Below are 14422 nucleotides of genomic sequence, written 5' to 3' on the forward strand. Positions count from 1 at the left end.
AAGATTGCTAGGCGTTATTCGTTTCAAAAGAGTCAAAGGTCAATGCATGGTTAACCATTCAATTGCCGTGGCCAAGCTGGCTGCCTAGGGCTGCCTAGCAGTATACAGCATATGGAGCATGTGGAGTGGGACTTGATGTATATCCCGAATAGGAATAGTGCTGTCTGACGATTGCCTCTTCTTTGCAGGTCTCGCACGCGTCCCTTTCTTTGTTCTTCTTTCTCTCCCTAGTTCAACGTATATCACGGTCATGTGCCGCACACGATCGGATATAGCACCCTACCAAAAACCGCGCCGGGCGCTTGACCTACCATGTTCAGACCCCCCACAATGCCACCTATACGCCCCCGATCCACTCGAAAATCTATCGAGGAAGAGGGTAGAGCCTTGTTAGCTATATAAGCTATCAAAAATGATGAAATTACCTCTATCCCTGAGCAATAAAACGAGATAGTTTTAGAAATTAATTACTATTAATCCATTCATATATATATAGAAAGGGTAGATCTAAATCATAATAGGAGGTTTCAACTTATAATTCCTAATAAAAGTAGAGTAGCGTTAGAGTATCTATCTAAGACACAAGAGCAAGAAAGCAATGCAATAATCACCATTAAAGACTAAAGCATCACCTCTCAACACAAACAGTTCGAGGCGGGGGCCGTCCTGGAGACTCAAGCTCGCTTGCTCATCTGGCGAATTCTGCCTCCATAGTAATAGAAGAGAATTGGAACTGGTATCATAGCAAGAGTCAAAAATGCCAACAAAGTTGTCGCCCAATTCACCCCGAGGTTATGATACATAGCCGATGCGAACAAGGGAAATCCAGCACCAAGCCAACTTCTTACAAAAGTATTTGCTGCAAGGGCGCTGTTCGCATTTGACTCATAGACATCGATAATGTAACTCATTCCTTGTAAGAAAATCATGAGAATACCGGCACCTGCCGGAACACCCGCAATGATTTGAGGCCATGGGTTGATGGATGGATCGCTGGTCCAAGCCCACCAGAAAAGACCGATAGGAAGCATAAATCCGCCAATGATCATAGCAGGGAGACGTTCCTCTGGGAGAATCTTCCCGTTCTTCTTAAAATTAACCGCAAGGCGGGTTTTTGTGAGGTACACAATGATACTGCTGCCCATTACGACACCAACTGTGATAGCAATAAACGGGAGGGCACCAACGCCAGTGGCCCATCCACGCTTCTCTTCGAAAGAAATTGGGTAGGCTGTGAAGAATAGGTAGAGTATGCCGTAGATCAGAGCCATATACAAAGTGACAAGCAGAAGTATCGGCTCAGAGAAAAGCATGGCTGTTAAAGGAAGAAACATAAGTATCGTACCATTTCATTTTTACTATCATTGGAAGGGATTCTGGATCTTACCAAAGGGGCGCTTGCAGTAGACTTCGACGATTGACTGCATGTTAATTTGCCTTTCATCTGCTTTTGCCCGCACGGCCCAGTTTCTCGTATCAAACCGAATAGCCTTTGCGCGTTTCTGCAGGATCACTGGAGCGTAGGTTTCAGGCATGATGAGAAGACCAACCACGAAAAACGAGAACCCCGTGATGACTATGATGTACTGTGTCCATCGCCAACCGAGGTAGCTTTTCGCGACAAATTCTCCAACAATCGGGCCTGCAACGGGCCCGACGAAAGTAGCACCTGCAAAGAAGCATAGAGCAACACCTCTATCAACCTGGTTCCAGAAATCTGCCAGGGTCCCTCCGACAACAGCTAGTGGGGCAGAGCCAAAGAACCCGGCAAAAAATCGGCACAGTAAAATTGTGTACAAATTTTGCGCAACAGCCACTCCTATCTCAAACGTTGACATAACGAATAGCCCGAGAAACAGTGGGATCCTTCGGCCATAGACTTCAGACAATGGGCCAAATGCTATCGGTCCAAAGCAATACCCCAAGACAAAAAGACTCGTTCCAAGGGTGGTCACTTCTGTAGACACGTTGAACTCCAAAGCTGTGGCTTGGAGGACAGAGCTGAAGACTGAACTGGAGAATGTAACAACAAAGACCACAAGACCCAATGTGAAAGTGAGCAGCCACTTATAGCTTCTCTTCCAATTCATTGGATTCCCCTTGTCAAATGGGCCATCAAACTCAATGACATTGGGGTCCTCGTCTGATGTCTTCTCAAAGCTTGCATTTTCCCTCGTAAAAGCCTCCTCTTGTGGGGTCACACATCCACTGTTGAAGGGAGGCATGGCAGAAGGCACCTCAATGCTATATTCTGAATCTCGTGTTTGACCAGCGATCAAGATTGTCTGATGTGGCTCGTTTGTCGCCAGCGAAATGTGCGGACGCTCTTCCGGGGCTTCCATAGGTCGCCGCTAGACCTTGCTGGGGCTTGGCTCGAAGAAATGGATGTTCCGAGTCGATTGCTTGTTATAGAACTGATGTGTTGGGAAGATGATCCGAGTTTTCTTGGTAAAAAATAATCAAATATTCACACGAAACGATGTCGGACTTTGTAGTTCCTCCTCTTATTGTTCAAAGGGCCTCGTCTAAAACCAAAGTCCTGAGAACGTCTCTAGCGGCTTTCCGGGTGAAACTTGGATAAAGCCGGTTTCCAGATGTCCGAGCCGAGTTATATGCATTACTAACTCAGATCAATTGACAAGGGCGCAAAGCTCCCTTCCGGTAAGCGGCACTTTGTGCTTTTAAGGCTCAATCGCTTATCATTAGTGCTGGACGGGGATACGTCGGGCTCAATATATTTACTAGCAATATAATGAAAAAAATGGAGCTTATCATTCGTCTTTTGGTACCCCAAAAGTGGTCCTCGTCTACCGTGTCGTCCAATCAAGCGATCTCCGTTCCGTTCCGCTTCCGATACTTCCCCGGTCTCCCCGGTAGAATCCAACTATGAAGGTGGCTTTTCGGGCTACTCAATATTATCCAAAGACCTGTTTATACGAGAGATGGCTATTACAATACAATTCATAAAAAGAACCCGCATGTTTTCCTGCTTGTCCTGAAATAAGCGACCTATTCCACGGTGATTTATTGTGCACCAAGTAGAAGAGTGATTAGACTGTACACAGAAATCGTCTCTCCATTACGGTGCTCATAGGCTGAAGTCGAGGAAGCGCCAGTACTTCAGTCTATTACGATGATCGCTTTTTTTCCGTTCTGTCTTGTTTGCATTCTATTTAATGGAAATGACGTTGAGATATTCTATGCACAGTGACGATTATGAACATCCAATTTCGCTGTATCCCGGCATCTGCATCTCTTTCAATGGTACAATACAAATAAACCAAGAAGATATTGAAAAAAAAAAAAAGCGAAGCAGACATGTATGTCAATGCTGTTACTTCTCTGATTCATCAAATCCCAAGCCAGGTGGTTATGTCATCCATCTCACTTTGTTTTCACGGTGTCCCTCTCAATATCAAAGTCTTTTGGAGGCGCAAAATCCTTCTTCTTTTCGCCCAGCATGGCGTGAAATGGACATCCGGTAGCCTCTTTCTTATGCCGTTTGATGAACCAGGGCGCAAACGCAGAGTCGAGATCCCGGTAAGCAGAGATTTCCTGCTTCTTCTCGACCTTCGACATTTTCTCCTGCTGCTGCCAATAGGACTCAGTTGGGTCTGGTAGTACCGTCTTCACAAACCAGAGGAAGGTGCCGAAAACCAGAATGATGAGTTGACTCAATAAGGGGTTAACAGGTTCAATCCGGCAAGCTTCCATGGTCGTAGGCAGCGAAAGACAGATAGGGATTGCACGGCCCAGCCAACGCAAACCAGGCGGGAAGAATCGAAAAGCGAATTGATCAAAGCAACCTTCTGCAATCAGATTCGCACGTTCAGGTGCTATCCCCATGCTGGATTCGATCTTTTCGTTGTACTTCTCGATCTCATCCCAGCAGTCAGGGAAACTATGAAGCGCCTTCCCTCCGCAATGAAAGAGTTTTGCCATCTCTCTCCAAAATATAGCCGCGGCCACTTTCTGCTTCTCGCTAAAGCCGGGTAGACCGAGTCGGAGGTTCAACCGGTGCATGGTTGTTGCGGTGTAGGTGAGAGTGTATATATAATCGTCGTTGTGCTCAAAATCTCCGGGGAACTGTTTATTGTAGTAGACATGGATATCGTTGATATGGTCTACCGACTTCTTCGTTATTGGGGAATGAGGCCCATACCACCACCATATCGCGTTGTTGTTGGACGTCTGCTCGACTCGTTGGGTGGCTTTGTAGACAATCTTTCCGCCATCTGACCGCCATACTGCGCGGGATCCTTGCTCCGTTGCAATGAAGTTGGGGAAGGTCATTGCGTAAACCAAATTCAGCAGGAAAGGTGTCAGCCCGTAGCCGGCAGAGAGGCGCCAGATTTCCTCGTAGTCTTTCTCCGGATCGAGAGATTCAATTGTCTGCTGGATCCATTTGCGAGGCTTTTTTTGTTCAACGGCCATGCTCGAGGGCTGCACAGTTTCACAATATGACGATATATTAAAAGAAGGCTTGTCGGTGTAGAAATTTAGATTGTAGGTTGTTTCTTCGGGAAGAGGGAGAGGGAAGGGGTCGTCCAGCTATATAAATAGAGTCAATTAAACCTGCGGCAGTAGATAATCGAGTCAATTCCAAGCCAATATTCACCTTTAAAAATGAGGCACTGCGGCCTATCAGCTGGCCATACGGCGGATTGAGGGGAAAAGTGGGCCTCTGGGGAGCGATCGGGAGACTGGAAATGGAAATTGATCTGCACGCCTTGTCTTTGCTTCCAAGAAACGGATCATCTAACCAACTTTTGGCTTCCGATCCCGCTTAGTCATAATGTTACTTAAAGACAATTGACTAGTTGGTTAACTAATGTTTAACTAGGTCTTCATATCAGGAGAGAAAATGACTCCACACATTCTCGAAATCGGCTTGACAAACAAAAACTTGAATATTTGGTCTAGCCTTACCGTCTTGATGAGATTGAGAATAACAAGTTGAACTACAAGCATTGCACATGTACCGTGCCAATTGGATTAAAGGATTGGTAGGCTGTTTCTTACTGCCAATCTCACGGGTGTATATTTTTATAACCAATCAGCTCGTAGATCTCTCTCTTTTGTTTCCTATCCCTTTACCATGACTTCCGAAAATCTCCGAGCTATTGTTACCTATTATGTCAAGATGTTCGTAAAAATTAGCTAAGTGTACACTGACTTTGGTTGAATGGCTGAGGAATAATTTCATTTTCAATTTAGTATGCATAATTTTATCACACATTAGCATATGGTTTTCTGAGGAAATATATGCCTTAACATCGTCAAAGAAAGAAAACGCGAAGGAATGAAATATGACTATATCACGAGATTCAGAGATAAATTGCCCAATGTTCCTCTGCTCGTCTTGAAGGTGGATACCTATTAATCATCGTCTTGAGGAAATTTGGCACCTCCCTTTGCCCTTGCCTCGTCTATAAGTCGCATCGCCCTCAAGGTTTCATCCAGCGGCATGATCTCACTTTGCTTCCTGCCTGCAGCTATATCCAGTGCAATAGAATCGGCCTCATAGTAAAAGCCTTTTCCGCCACAAGCCTTCTCAAATCGAAACGTCTTCACTTGTTTCTGCACATCTGAGTTGATCTGTGGCATAAAAGCTACCCCAGACTTCCGGGTCAGGTATGACGGATTACCCCCAGCCTCCTCAGAACTCGGCAAAGCTCGAAACTAGAATGTTTTTCTTCAAGGTTCTCTTGCCAATATGGCTTGCATCCACAACCTACGGGCAAGGCGATCCAAAGAACGTCGAGCCCGACGTTTCCTACCCTCGTGAACCTGACTTCCCCTACTCCTAGCACACTCCCAATGCAACTGGAACTGGTGGGTGGGATGTCGCCATTTCAAAGACAAAAGCTTTCGTTTCCCAGCTGACCGCGGAAGAGAAGGGCAGTCTTTCTACTGGAACTGGTTTTCCTCAGTAAGTTGGGCTCCACCCCTTCATCTAGACGATAGCTCACTGACGGTACGTTGATATTGTTGCAGGGATCCAAATAATCCGTATCAACTGTGCCAGGGCCAAACTATGCCAATTCCCCGTCTAACCTTTCCCGGATTCTGTTACATAGATAGCGACACGGGCATCGGGAACTCATATTCATATGGAACTGGCTTTCCACCGGGTACAACTGTTGCCTCAACTTGGAACAGAGCGTTAATCTGCGCTCGCGGATTTGCAATAGCCACAGAGCATAAAAACAAAGGTGCCCATGCTGTTCTAGGGCCAGTTCTTGCTCTTGGCCGTACCGTCAGTGGAGGCACCAACCTTGAAGGCTTTGGTAACGACCCTTTTTTAATTGGCGTTGCCGGGTACGAGACTGTGATTGGAGAGCAGGCTGCTGGTGTGCAAGCCGTACCTTAGAAGTACCTGGGGTATGATGGCCAGCAGTATAGTCGAAGCTACTATTCCAGCAATATCGATGACAAGACCCTGCATGAAGTTGAGGTATGGCCTTATGCTGAGGCCGTACGTGCGGGTGCCGCCTATGTGATGGCTAGCTACCCATACGTCAACAGCTCTCAGGCTTGTCAAAACTCTCATCTACTCAATGATGTCCTTAAGACTCATTTGGCCTTCTAGGGTCTTGGCGCCAATAGGCAGCCAAGTGGGGGAAGATGACTACAATAATGTAGACAAAAGCTTCACACAGAACATATGTGATAATGGGTATGGAGGAGAAAAGAAGAGAGAGAGCAAAAGGTCTGGAGGTTAAGCCTGCAGACCGAAAGAGCGCTGCCCAGGTCACATGACCCAGGAACACCGACATAGGGTTATACCCAGACCGATTGGTTTGCTCTCAAAGCTGGGGTGGATGCCTTCATGGCTGGCATGGATCAGGACATGCCAGGAGTGGCGGCCAATGGTGGCGATTGGGGATTCTATGGTGCAAACCTTACGAAGTCTGTGAATAACGGATCCGTACCGGAATGGAGATTGAACGATGCCGCAACCAGGATCATGACTCCTTATTTCCTTCTTGGCCAGGACCGCGACTATCCCGATATCAACCTAATTGACGATCCCCACAAGGCTATTGTGGATAGTCAACGCCAGCGGCACAGAATCCTCGCCCGCGAAATTGCTGCAGCGGGAACTGTTCTTCTCAAGAACACAGATGGGAGATATGGTCTTCCTCTTAGGAAGCCTACTACCATCACATTGTTTGGACCTGCTGCCGGGCCCAATCCATACGGACCTAATCAGTACGGCTATGGAAATGGCGTTCTACCCAGTGAATGGACTAGAGCAAACGGCTATTCAGTGGATTCTCTAACCATGGGTATTGGCGAAGGAATCCTAGCTGGGGGCGCTGGCTCGGGATATACTTTCTGTAAGTTCAAGCGATCCCGATTACTGCTTCGTCTTTCCTAATTCCATGAAATTCAGTTCCCCATCTAGTGGATCCTCTGAGCGCGATTCAAAATCGTGCAAACCAAGACTTGACGCTTGTCGACTGGACTTTCAGCTCAAACATGACAATGATGTAGACGGTTGCTAAGCGTGGCACCGTCTGTATCCCTGTGGTAGCTTCATCCTCTGGCGAGATCCGTCGATCGAGACATAATTCTCATGCACAATAGCGATGCGTTGATCCGCATAGTCGCCAATAACTGCGACAATACCATTGTTGTGGTCCAAGCTGTTGGTCCTGTGAATATGGAGGTAAGTCTTTGAACATCTAATCCATCATTATTTACCTTTTTTTGAAGTGATGAGTCGCACAGCAATGGATCGACCACCCAAATTCCACTGCTGTGGTTTGGGCCAACCTCGGAGGCCAGGAGCTCGGTCCCGCACTTGTTGACATCCTCTACGGTGACGTGAACCCTTCTGGTAGATTAGTATATACAATTGCGAGAAATCTTTCCGATTGTGCCCAAGCCGACATAATCACTGGTCCTCAGCCATACCCTCAGATCAATTACACTGAAGGTATCTCTGTTGACTACCGTGGTTTGGAGAAGCGCGGGATTGAACCTCGCTTCTGATTTGGTCATGGTCTGTCATATTCGAACTTCACCTATACTGGACTGGAAGTTTCCAAGCACGATGGATTAGAAAATGCGCTGAAAAAGCAAATCAACTACGTTGGGAATGCGCCAGGTGGCGACATGGCTTCACACCACATATGCTAGAGATTATCAATAATATACAAGGGCCAGCGAGAAGTGGTCATGCTGCCGAGAGAGAATTCTCCAGAATTATTCTTGCTTCTCGAATATCACCAGGAGCAGCAGCTTCCCAATATCGAAGGGTCTTGATCGCAAGCTCAACTGACTGGTGCATTCCTGATACTTCATAACCGCCTCTTTCTGCTGCGAGGAGACAAAGAGCCGATGTCACACTCAATCGAAGCATATACCACGTTCCATGGTGGCGATGAGTAATAGATTTTCCTCCAATGAGTTGAGTACAGCAGGTCAAGGCTTCTCTAACGAAAGGTCCTAACGATGGCCGGTGCATAGTGCCAGGAGGTAAATGAATGGCGAGGAACAAGAGTGGCCGCAGTATCCAGGACCGAATCTCTTGCAGACGAAGATACAGTAGATAAGGCAGCTCCTCAAGTGGGTAAACTCCAAGTCTGTTTTCGTCGAAATGCATGGAGGCTGGAAGACCTTCATACCACTCGTTCAGCTGGCAAAGCAACTCGTGGGCCATTTTGATTGTAGAAGGAACGTCGTATTTTTTCTACGACTCAAAGCTTTCTTTGTACAACGAGTTTAGAACACGATTACCGATGCGCCTAAGGGCTATTTCTGAGAGATAGTAGAACCAAGCTTGCTCTTGTTCGTGAGCTGACATGTCGTGATGGGCACTCTCTCTGCTGCCCCTGGTCAGAACAGAGGTTGGACTGGTAGCAGTTGCATCCGGGTTTGGAGGATTTGGAAATGTATGTATATAGTCCAAATGAGAGACCCCTGAAAATGGCAAATCGATTTCAGATAATATTTCACTATTATTATGTCAGCCGGATTCAATAAGCCAAGCCTTTTTGAACGTACCATTCGGATTTGAAACAACTCCAAAACAAGGTTTGCTCGGTTTGATTATCGGACAGGACTGTGTTAGATGCCCTGTGGAACCTAAGGTAAACCTGGTACATCACTGACGCTTGATGAAAGCTTTGAAATGCTTCCAATGGCCGAAACTTGTACATATAAAATACGCCACAAAGAAATAGGCATTGTACAGCAGCAACTGACCGGTTCAAGATACCAATACGCCTGAGAGCCAGGGTGAAATATGGCTCTGCCTCTTCCAGTTCAGGACAGTCGAATGGCGAGGAAAGTTCTCTATAGCCGGTGGAATCAAGAGAGTTCGTTGCTCTCCACTTCGGAAGGGTTGTGCTATTCTACCCAGGGCGCAAACAAGAAGCTTTTTTTAGGAAAATAATCAATACTCAATATGAATATCCTGACGGAACGGCAGGTTTGGGAAGGGAAGGTTTTGTTGCTTACCACACGACAAGGACCCTCATCCCAACTCAATCCATCCTCGATGACTATCCGGACAGCCTTGTGAGGCTCTTCTTGGTCTATAATGGGGTTTTTGATATGGACCAGATGAAAAACGCGATCAAGAGGTTCGGGACCTTTTCTTCCTGGAATGGGTATTTGACGCCTTTATTGGGCCTCCTGTTGGTTTGAAGACCTGGCATTTCCGAAGGATATACGGCATCTTGGAGACATTTTGAAACATATTTATCGAGAAAAATGGGCCACATGAGCACATGATCTGGACTTGTGTAGGATGAAGGAATACCGAAGCTGTCCGATGCAAAGCCTTCATTTGAAAGTTCTACTTGACTGGTACCGTGGTTTCAGAGACCTTAACATTGTTGCTGCTATTCACCGCATTGAGTATCTCCTCTTGTGAGCTCATTATACGGTTTAATCGTTCAATAATCTCCAAGCTGGCAGGGTCAAAACTATGGGTAAGCGTTAGACGTGGGATTGTGTAGAACAAGTATCAACAGAGAGAAAGCACCTACGAAGAATGATCATTTCGATCAGCATATTGGCATGGAATCCCGACCGAGAGGCAAATCCGGCAACTTGGGCGTTGATTATCGCATTTTGTCTTTCGAGTGCGACAGAGCTGACATGCAGTAACGGCCCTTTTGCGGGGGTACCTCATGCTACCGCTTTCGGCATTGGACTCCATTATTCACTTGTTTTGCAAATTAGTACTCGAAACAGGATCGAGTTTTCTAGCACCTGTGCAGGAGGACCCCGTGTGTTGTAGCCGGTCGGCACGTGATACCCCGCGCCTCGAATTCCTTTGTTAGCAGCGCAGAGCTACCAGCATAACCTACGGAAATTACTATAGGTACGTAGCAAATGCTCGAAGTATTCTGATATATTAAAAATAACTGGAGATTGGGTTGACTATGATGGTCGGTTAAAGCAAGATGAACCCCCCTTCTGGCTTTTGCTTTTGCTTGAACTGACTGGTTCCTGCGGGGTAGAGTTTTTATTTATATGCGCTATCAGTAGGAATCTGACAACTCAGGAGCTTTATCTATTCGACAAGAGTGTACTCCTAGGCTTCGTTGAATAGCCTTTTCTGGATTGGGGTTCATTTTTCGATTTTCGTATCGGATTTAACGGTAAATCAGCCATAGGAGATGCGGTAATCACGCGTGATTTCATGACATTTGGCTTCGAATTTAGACTTAAGATTCAGTTGGGAGCATCGTTAATAAGCTGCTCGATTTGCGTTTGCTTAGCCGAAATGGTGGTGGTGGGTAATTTGATACTGAAATGTGTGTAATTCTTGGTGTTCGCTAAGCGTTGGTGTTCGAACCGTGAGCACCTCCTTACCCGGAAGCGGTCAGGGGGTGCATGCACGAGTAATTAATCTTGCCTGAATGACTGCTGTATGCTAGAATAGACTGTCCCGGCAATGGAGGTTTTTTGGTAGTTTTAGCACAGTTGGCGCAATACCAGGGGATGTCAGCGGCCTCAACATTTGTGACATAATTATTAACTACATACTTCATTCTTAGCAGGGTAGAAGCTCTAGGCTACAATAGAACTCAGGTGGCGTTAGTAGCGCCCGTGTTCTCGACAGTCGACTTTCGGATGGATAGCATCTGACTACACCTCGTTTAATAAACTTTAATTTAAGCGTCATAGAATCAAAAAGTCATGAATGAAAACAGTATAAGGCCTGTCAAAAGACATCTCCTCTAAAGGTGGGTCTTAATACAGCCTAAAGTCATAATGAGTAAGGTATTGAACTCATGCCGCTTAGTGCGCAGCACCTATCGCGCAAGTCAACGTCGGACATTTAATGAACTTTCTACTGCAAATTATCGATCCCTCCGCTTGTTATCTACACATAAATTTCGTCTGTACTCGGAGTTGGCCTCTAATCAAGTCAAAAAATCTCTCAATGAGGTAGGAAACCACCAACACGTCCAAATAGAGTTTAGTGACACTGACTTTACAATGCTATCAGCACTCAACAAATATGAAAGGACTTGTATTTGTAGAGTCCGGCAAATGTGAAGTTCAAGATTGTTCCATACCAGAACTTGAATGTCCCACAGATGCGATCGTGAAGATGAGCCATACAAGCATATGTGGAACAGATTTGCATATTTTAAAAGGCGACGTGCCGACTGTGGAACAAGGCCGAATACTTGGCCACGAAGGAGTTGGAATAATTGCGTCGCTCGGTTCAGCAGTTACGGATTTCTTTGTCGGCGATGAAGTTCTAATCTCATGCATCTCTTCATGTGGCACCTGCACAGCATGTAGGAAAGGGATGAAATCACATTGTACGACTGGAGGATGGGTACTTGGAAACCTCATCGATGGGACCCAAGCGGAGTATGTGCGGATTCCGCATGCGACTAATTCACTCTATAGACTGCCTGGAAATGTTGATGCAAGAGAGATGGCGGTATTTTCCGACGCTTTCCCAACGGGGATGGAATGTGGTACTCTCAATGCGAATGTTCAGCCGGGGAGCTCTGTGGTCATCGTGGGAGCTGGGCCAGTGGGTCTTTCTGCCATGCTCACGGCGAAGTTATACACACCATACCCGGTCGTTATTCTTGACAAACAAGATACAAGGCTTGAGCTGGCTAAAAACCTTGGTGCTGACAAAGTCATCAATGTTGACGCATATAACGCAATGGAAGAACTCGATTCTGTTGTTGAGGGAAAGGGTTTTGATTGTGTGATAGAAGCCGTTGGAACACCGACAACATTTGACCTTTGTCAGAAGCTGGTGGCTCCGGGGGGTTCTGTGGCAAATATAGGGGTTCATGGTCAAAAAGTAACTCTCGACCTTGACAGACTCTGGGACCACAATATTAGTACGTTGAACTCCCATAAGTGTCACTGAAACATGTTCTCAACAGCCACACCAGGTATCAAAACTAAGTTGGTCGATACAGTCACCATTCCGACACTCCTTCGGCTTTTCCAAGCCGGCCGCATACAATCAGAATTACTTACGCATCGTAAGTTGAAATGGTTCCTGATATGATTATCATCCATATGTGAGCGATAAACTAATATCATTGTAATACCCAGACTATCCATTCTCAGATATTTCCAATGCTTATGAGGCATTCCAAAAGGGTCCCAAAGAGGGTGTTATGAAGGTCGGAATATTTTTCTGAACCCATGCCTCAACCGAATTCATCTACAAGATAATCAAAATTTTTGGTAATTGCTTGAACATTTGGTAGCAACGCGTCATAATATTCGGATTATCGACAGTTTTAATTGCAAAGTGCCGCTCTGCAAATGAACTTCTTCAAAAATTTCCCAGTGATTCGTGCGAAGGAAAATGGACCATGCAACTCATGAAGTTCTCGATAGTAAAGCAATTTACACCTGTAGTAAGTTTGCGGAACGGTCTTCCACAGGTTCTCACCTACTTTGTAGATACAAGTCTTGATCTAATTTCTGAATAGCGCGTATAATGCCGACAAGATAATATCAATAGAATCGGTCATCCAACGCCGAACTGGTCGCCTTAGCGCAACGTAAACCTTCATTATTAGCATGACAGGTAAAACTACACATGCACCGAATAGTATAGCGACTTCGCGATAAGGGTACATTTGTTATCGGTATTAAAGCGTGCATACAAATTTTGGCAATGTCGAAATGCGAACTCGGAAAACTATACTATTTCATGATTCTGCCATGTGTTGCACCCTAATAGAATCTCAGGGTTTATATGAAAGGTCGACACCACGTACGCTTATATGCATTATCAACGAGCAGCGATGGGCCGCATTTGGCTCCTCTAGAAAATTTAAGATGCCTATTGGTCTATCTATTGTGATCTTCAAGCGGGGCAATTATGATAAAGAGGTGACAGATAGAACTAATTCGCGTTTTGAAATCCTCGGACTATCCTAAGTGCTGGTAAACCTCGCGAAATGCTCTAAATATTATACACTAACATTTGTAACTGACAAGTAATATCATGCCATTATGAGAATATCTCTGCCCTTTTCTTGATGTCTTTTCCGGTCGAGGCTTTGCCGCCAATCTATATAACCAGGTAGTCACACGAACCAACATTGCCGGTGCAACCAGTTGATTGGTTTCTCCTAATCTAGACTAAATAGGTGAGTCGCTTCCCGAACATAGTAATCCATGCTATATGTAACACAAAGAAGCTAATATACTCAAGTTTGCAAGGAGACAGAATCAACACGATAGATCGGTATTCTCAATAGCACCCGATTTGAACATCTGATTTGGAATGATTCTTTCGAATGCATTTAATCTTATCAAGCATCTTGTATCCGGCCCAATATTCGGTAACTCTAGGATCTCGGCATTGATAATCTTTCAAATGATTATTGACATATATACGCGGCATGGAACGAAGCATACCAATACTGCTTCGTTCCATGTGCATTCGTGTTTGATCTCTTCGTTGCAGCTAAAATAGACTAAGCTGCAAGACCATTTTTAATTCCGACCCTAATTGAACTTTCTTATACGGCAATAGCTTAATAATTCATAATTGTATGCAAAGGCTGCAAGGTGGTTGAATTTCAAAGAGCGAACACTTCCGCTCCAGGGTCTTCGAAATCAACATGATGCAGGTCCGATGCCAGATATACATTACCAATAATTCGGTACATATATGAAGAGACATTTCGACTTTACTGTTCAGAAGACAACTAGCCTTCAGTCCCAATGACGGTTTGCAATGATATTGAAAGCTCGGAAAACTTGATTCAGGTTCTTTAGAATAATTAACTTTAGTTCCAAAGGTTGATCACCACTAATGATGAAAGATGTACTCTAAATTAGCCCGTTTGGTATAGCGAGATTCGTGGATTATGGTGACGGATCGAACCTCTAGGTTAGTCGTCGCGCTATTAGAGCTGTTCATACTTCGCGCTCATTGCTGCCGATGACAGCA

General features: G+C 45.4%; 6 protein-coding genes across 6 annotated transcripts; 2 read left to right on the top strand and 4 right to left on the bottom strand.

Moving 5' to 3' along the window:
* Window positions 1-674: 674 nt before the first annotated feature.
* Window positions 675-2342, bottom strand: N7520_002308 (MFS transporter; the record flags this gene model as incomplete). The annotated part of the gene is made up of 2 exons (XM_057136243.1): window positions 675-1315; window positions 1388-2342. 2 exons carry the CDS (start codon window positions 2340-2342, stop codon window positions 675-677), a joined length of 1596 nt encoding a protein of 531 aa, XP_056998929.1.
* A 1042-nt stretch (window positions 2343-3384) lies between these two features.
* N7520_002309 (uncharacterized protein) lies at window positions 3385-4434 on the bottom strand (the record flags this gene model as incomplete). Its single annotated transcript, XM_057136244.1, has 1 exon — window positions 3385-4434. One exon carries the CDS (start codon window positions 4432-4434, stop codon window positions 3385-3387), a length of 1050 nt encoding a protein of 349 aa, XP_056998930.1.
* A 945-nt stretch (window positions 4435-5379) lies between these two features.
* N7520_002310 (uncharacterized protein) lies at window positions 5380-5607 on the bottom strand (the record flags this gene model as incomplete). The annotated part of the gene is made up of 1 exon (XM_057136245.1): window positions 5380-5607. The coding sequence occupies one exon, from the start codon at window positions 5605-5607 to the stop codon at window positions 5380-5382; it is 228 nt and encodes a 75-aa protein (XP_056998931.1).
* A 29-nt stretch (window positions 5608-5636) lies between these two features.
* On the top strand, window positions 5637-8001 carry N7520_002311 (glycoside hydrolase family 3 protein; the record flags this gene model as incomplete). Its single annotated transcript, XM_057136246.1, has 6 exons — window positions 5637-5759; window positions 5811-5932; window positions 5998-6364; window positions 6851-7343; window positions 7614-7675; window positions 7738-8001. The coding sequence occupies 6 exons, from the start codon at window positions 5637-5639 to the stop codon at window positions 7999-8001; spliced, it is 1431 nt and encodes a 476-aa protein (XP_056998932.1).
* Window positions 8002-8185: 184 nt separating this feature from the next.
* N7520_002312 (fungal specific transcription factor domain-containing protein) lies at window positions 8186-8671 on the bottom strand (the record flags this gene model as incomplete). Its single annotated transcript, XM_057136247.1, has 1 exon — window positions 8186-8671. The coding sequence occupies one exon, from the start codon at window positions 8669-8671 to the stop codon at window positions 8186-8188; it is 486 nt and encodes a 161-aa protein (XP_056998933.1).
* Window positions 8672-11785: 3114 nt separating this feature from the next.
* Window positions 11786-12650, top strand: N7520_002313 (uncharacterized protein; the record flags this gene model as incomplete). Its single annotated transcript, XM_057136248.1, has 4 exons — window positions 11786-11850; window positions 11890-12341; window positions 12387-12488; window positions 12562-12650. 4 exons carry the CDS (start codon window positions 11786-11788, stop codon window positions 12648-12650), a joined length of 708 nt encoding a protein of 235 aa, XP_056998934.1.
* Between the last annotated feature and the right edge of the window lie 1772 nt (window positions 12651-14422).

This window comes from Penicillium odoratum (genome assembly GCF_028828045.1).
Source record: "Penicillium odoratum strain IBT 22623 chromosome Unknown utg000002l_segment0_segment0, whole genome shotgun sequence".
Taxonomy (NCBI): Eukaryota; Fungi; Ascomycota; class Eurotiomycetes; order Eurotiales; family Aspergillaceae; genus Penicillium; species Penicillium odoratum.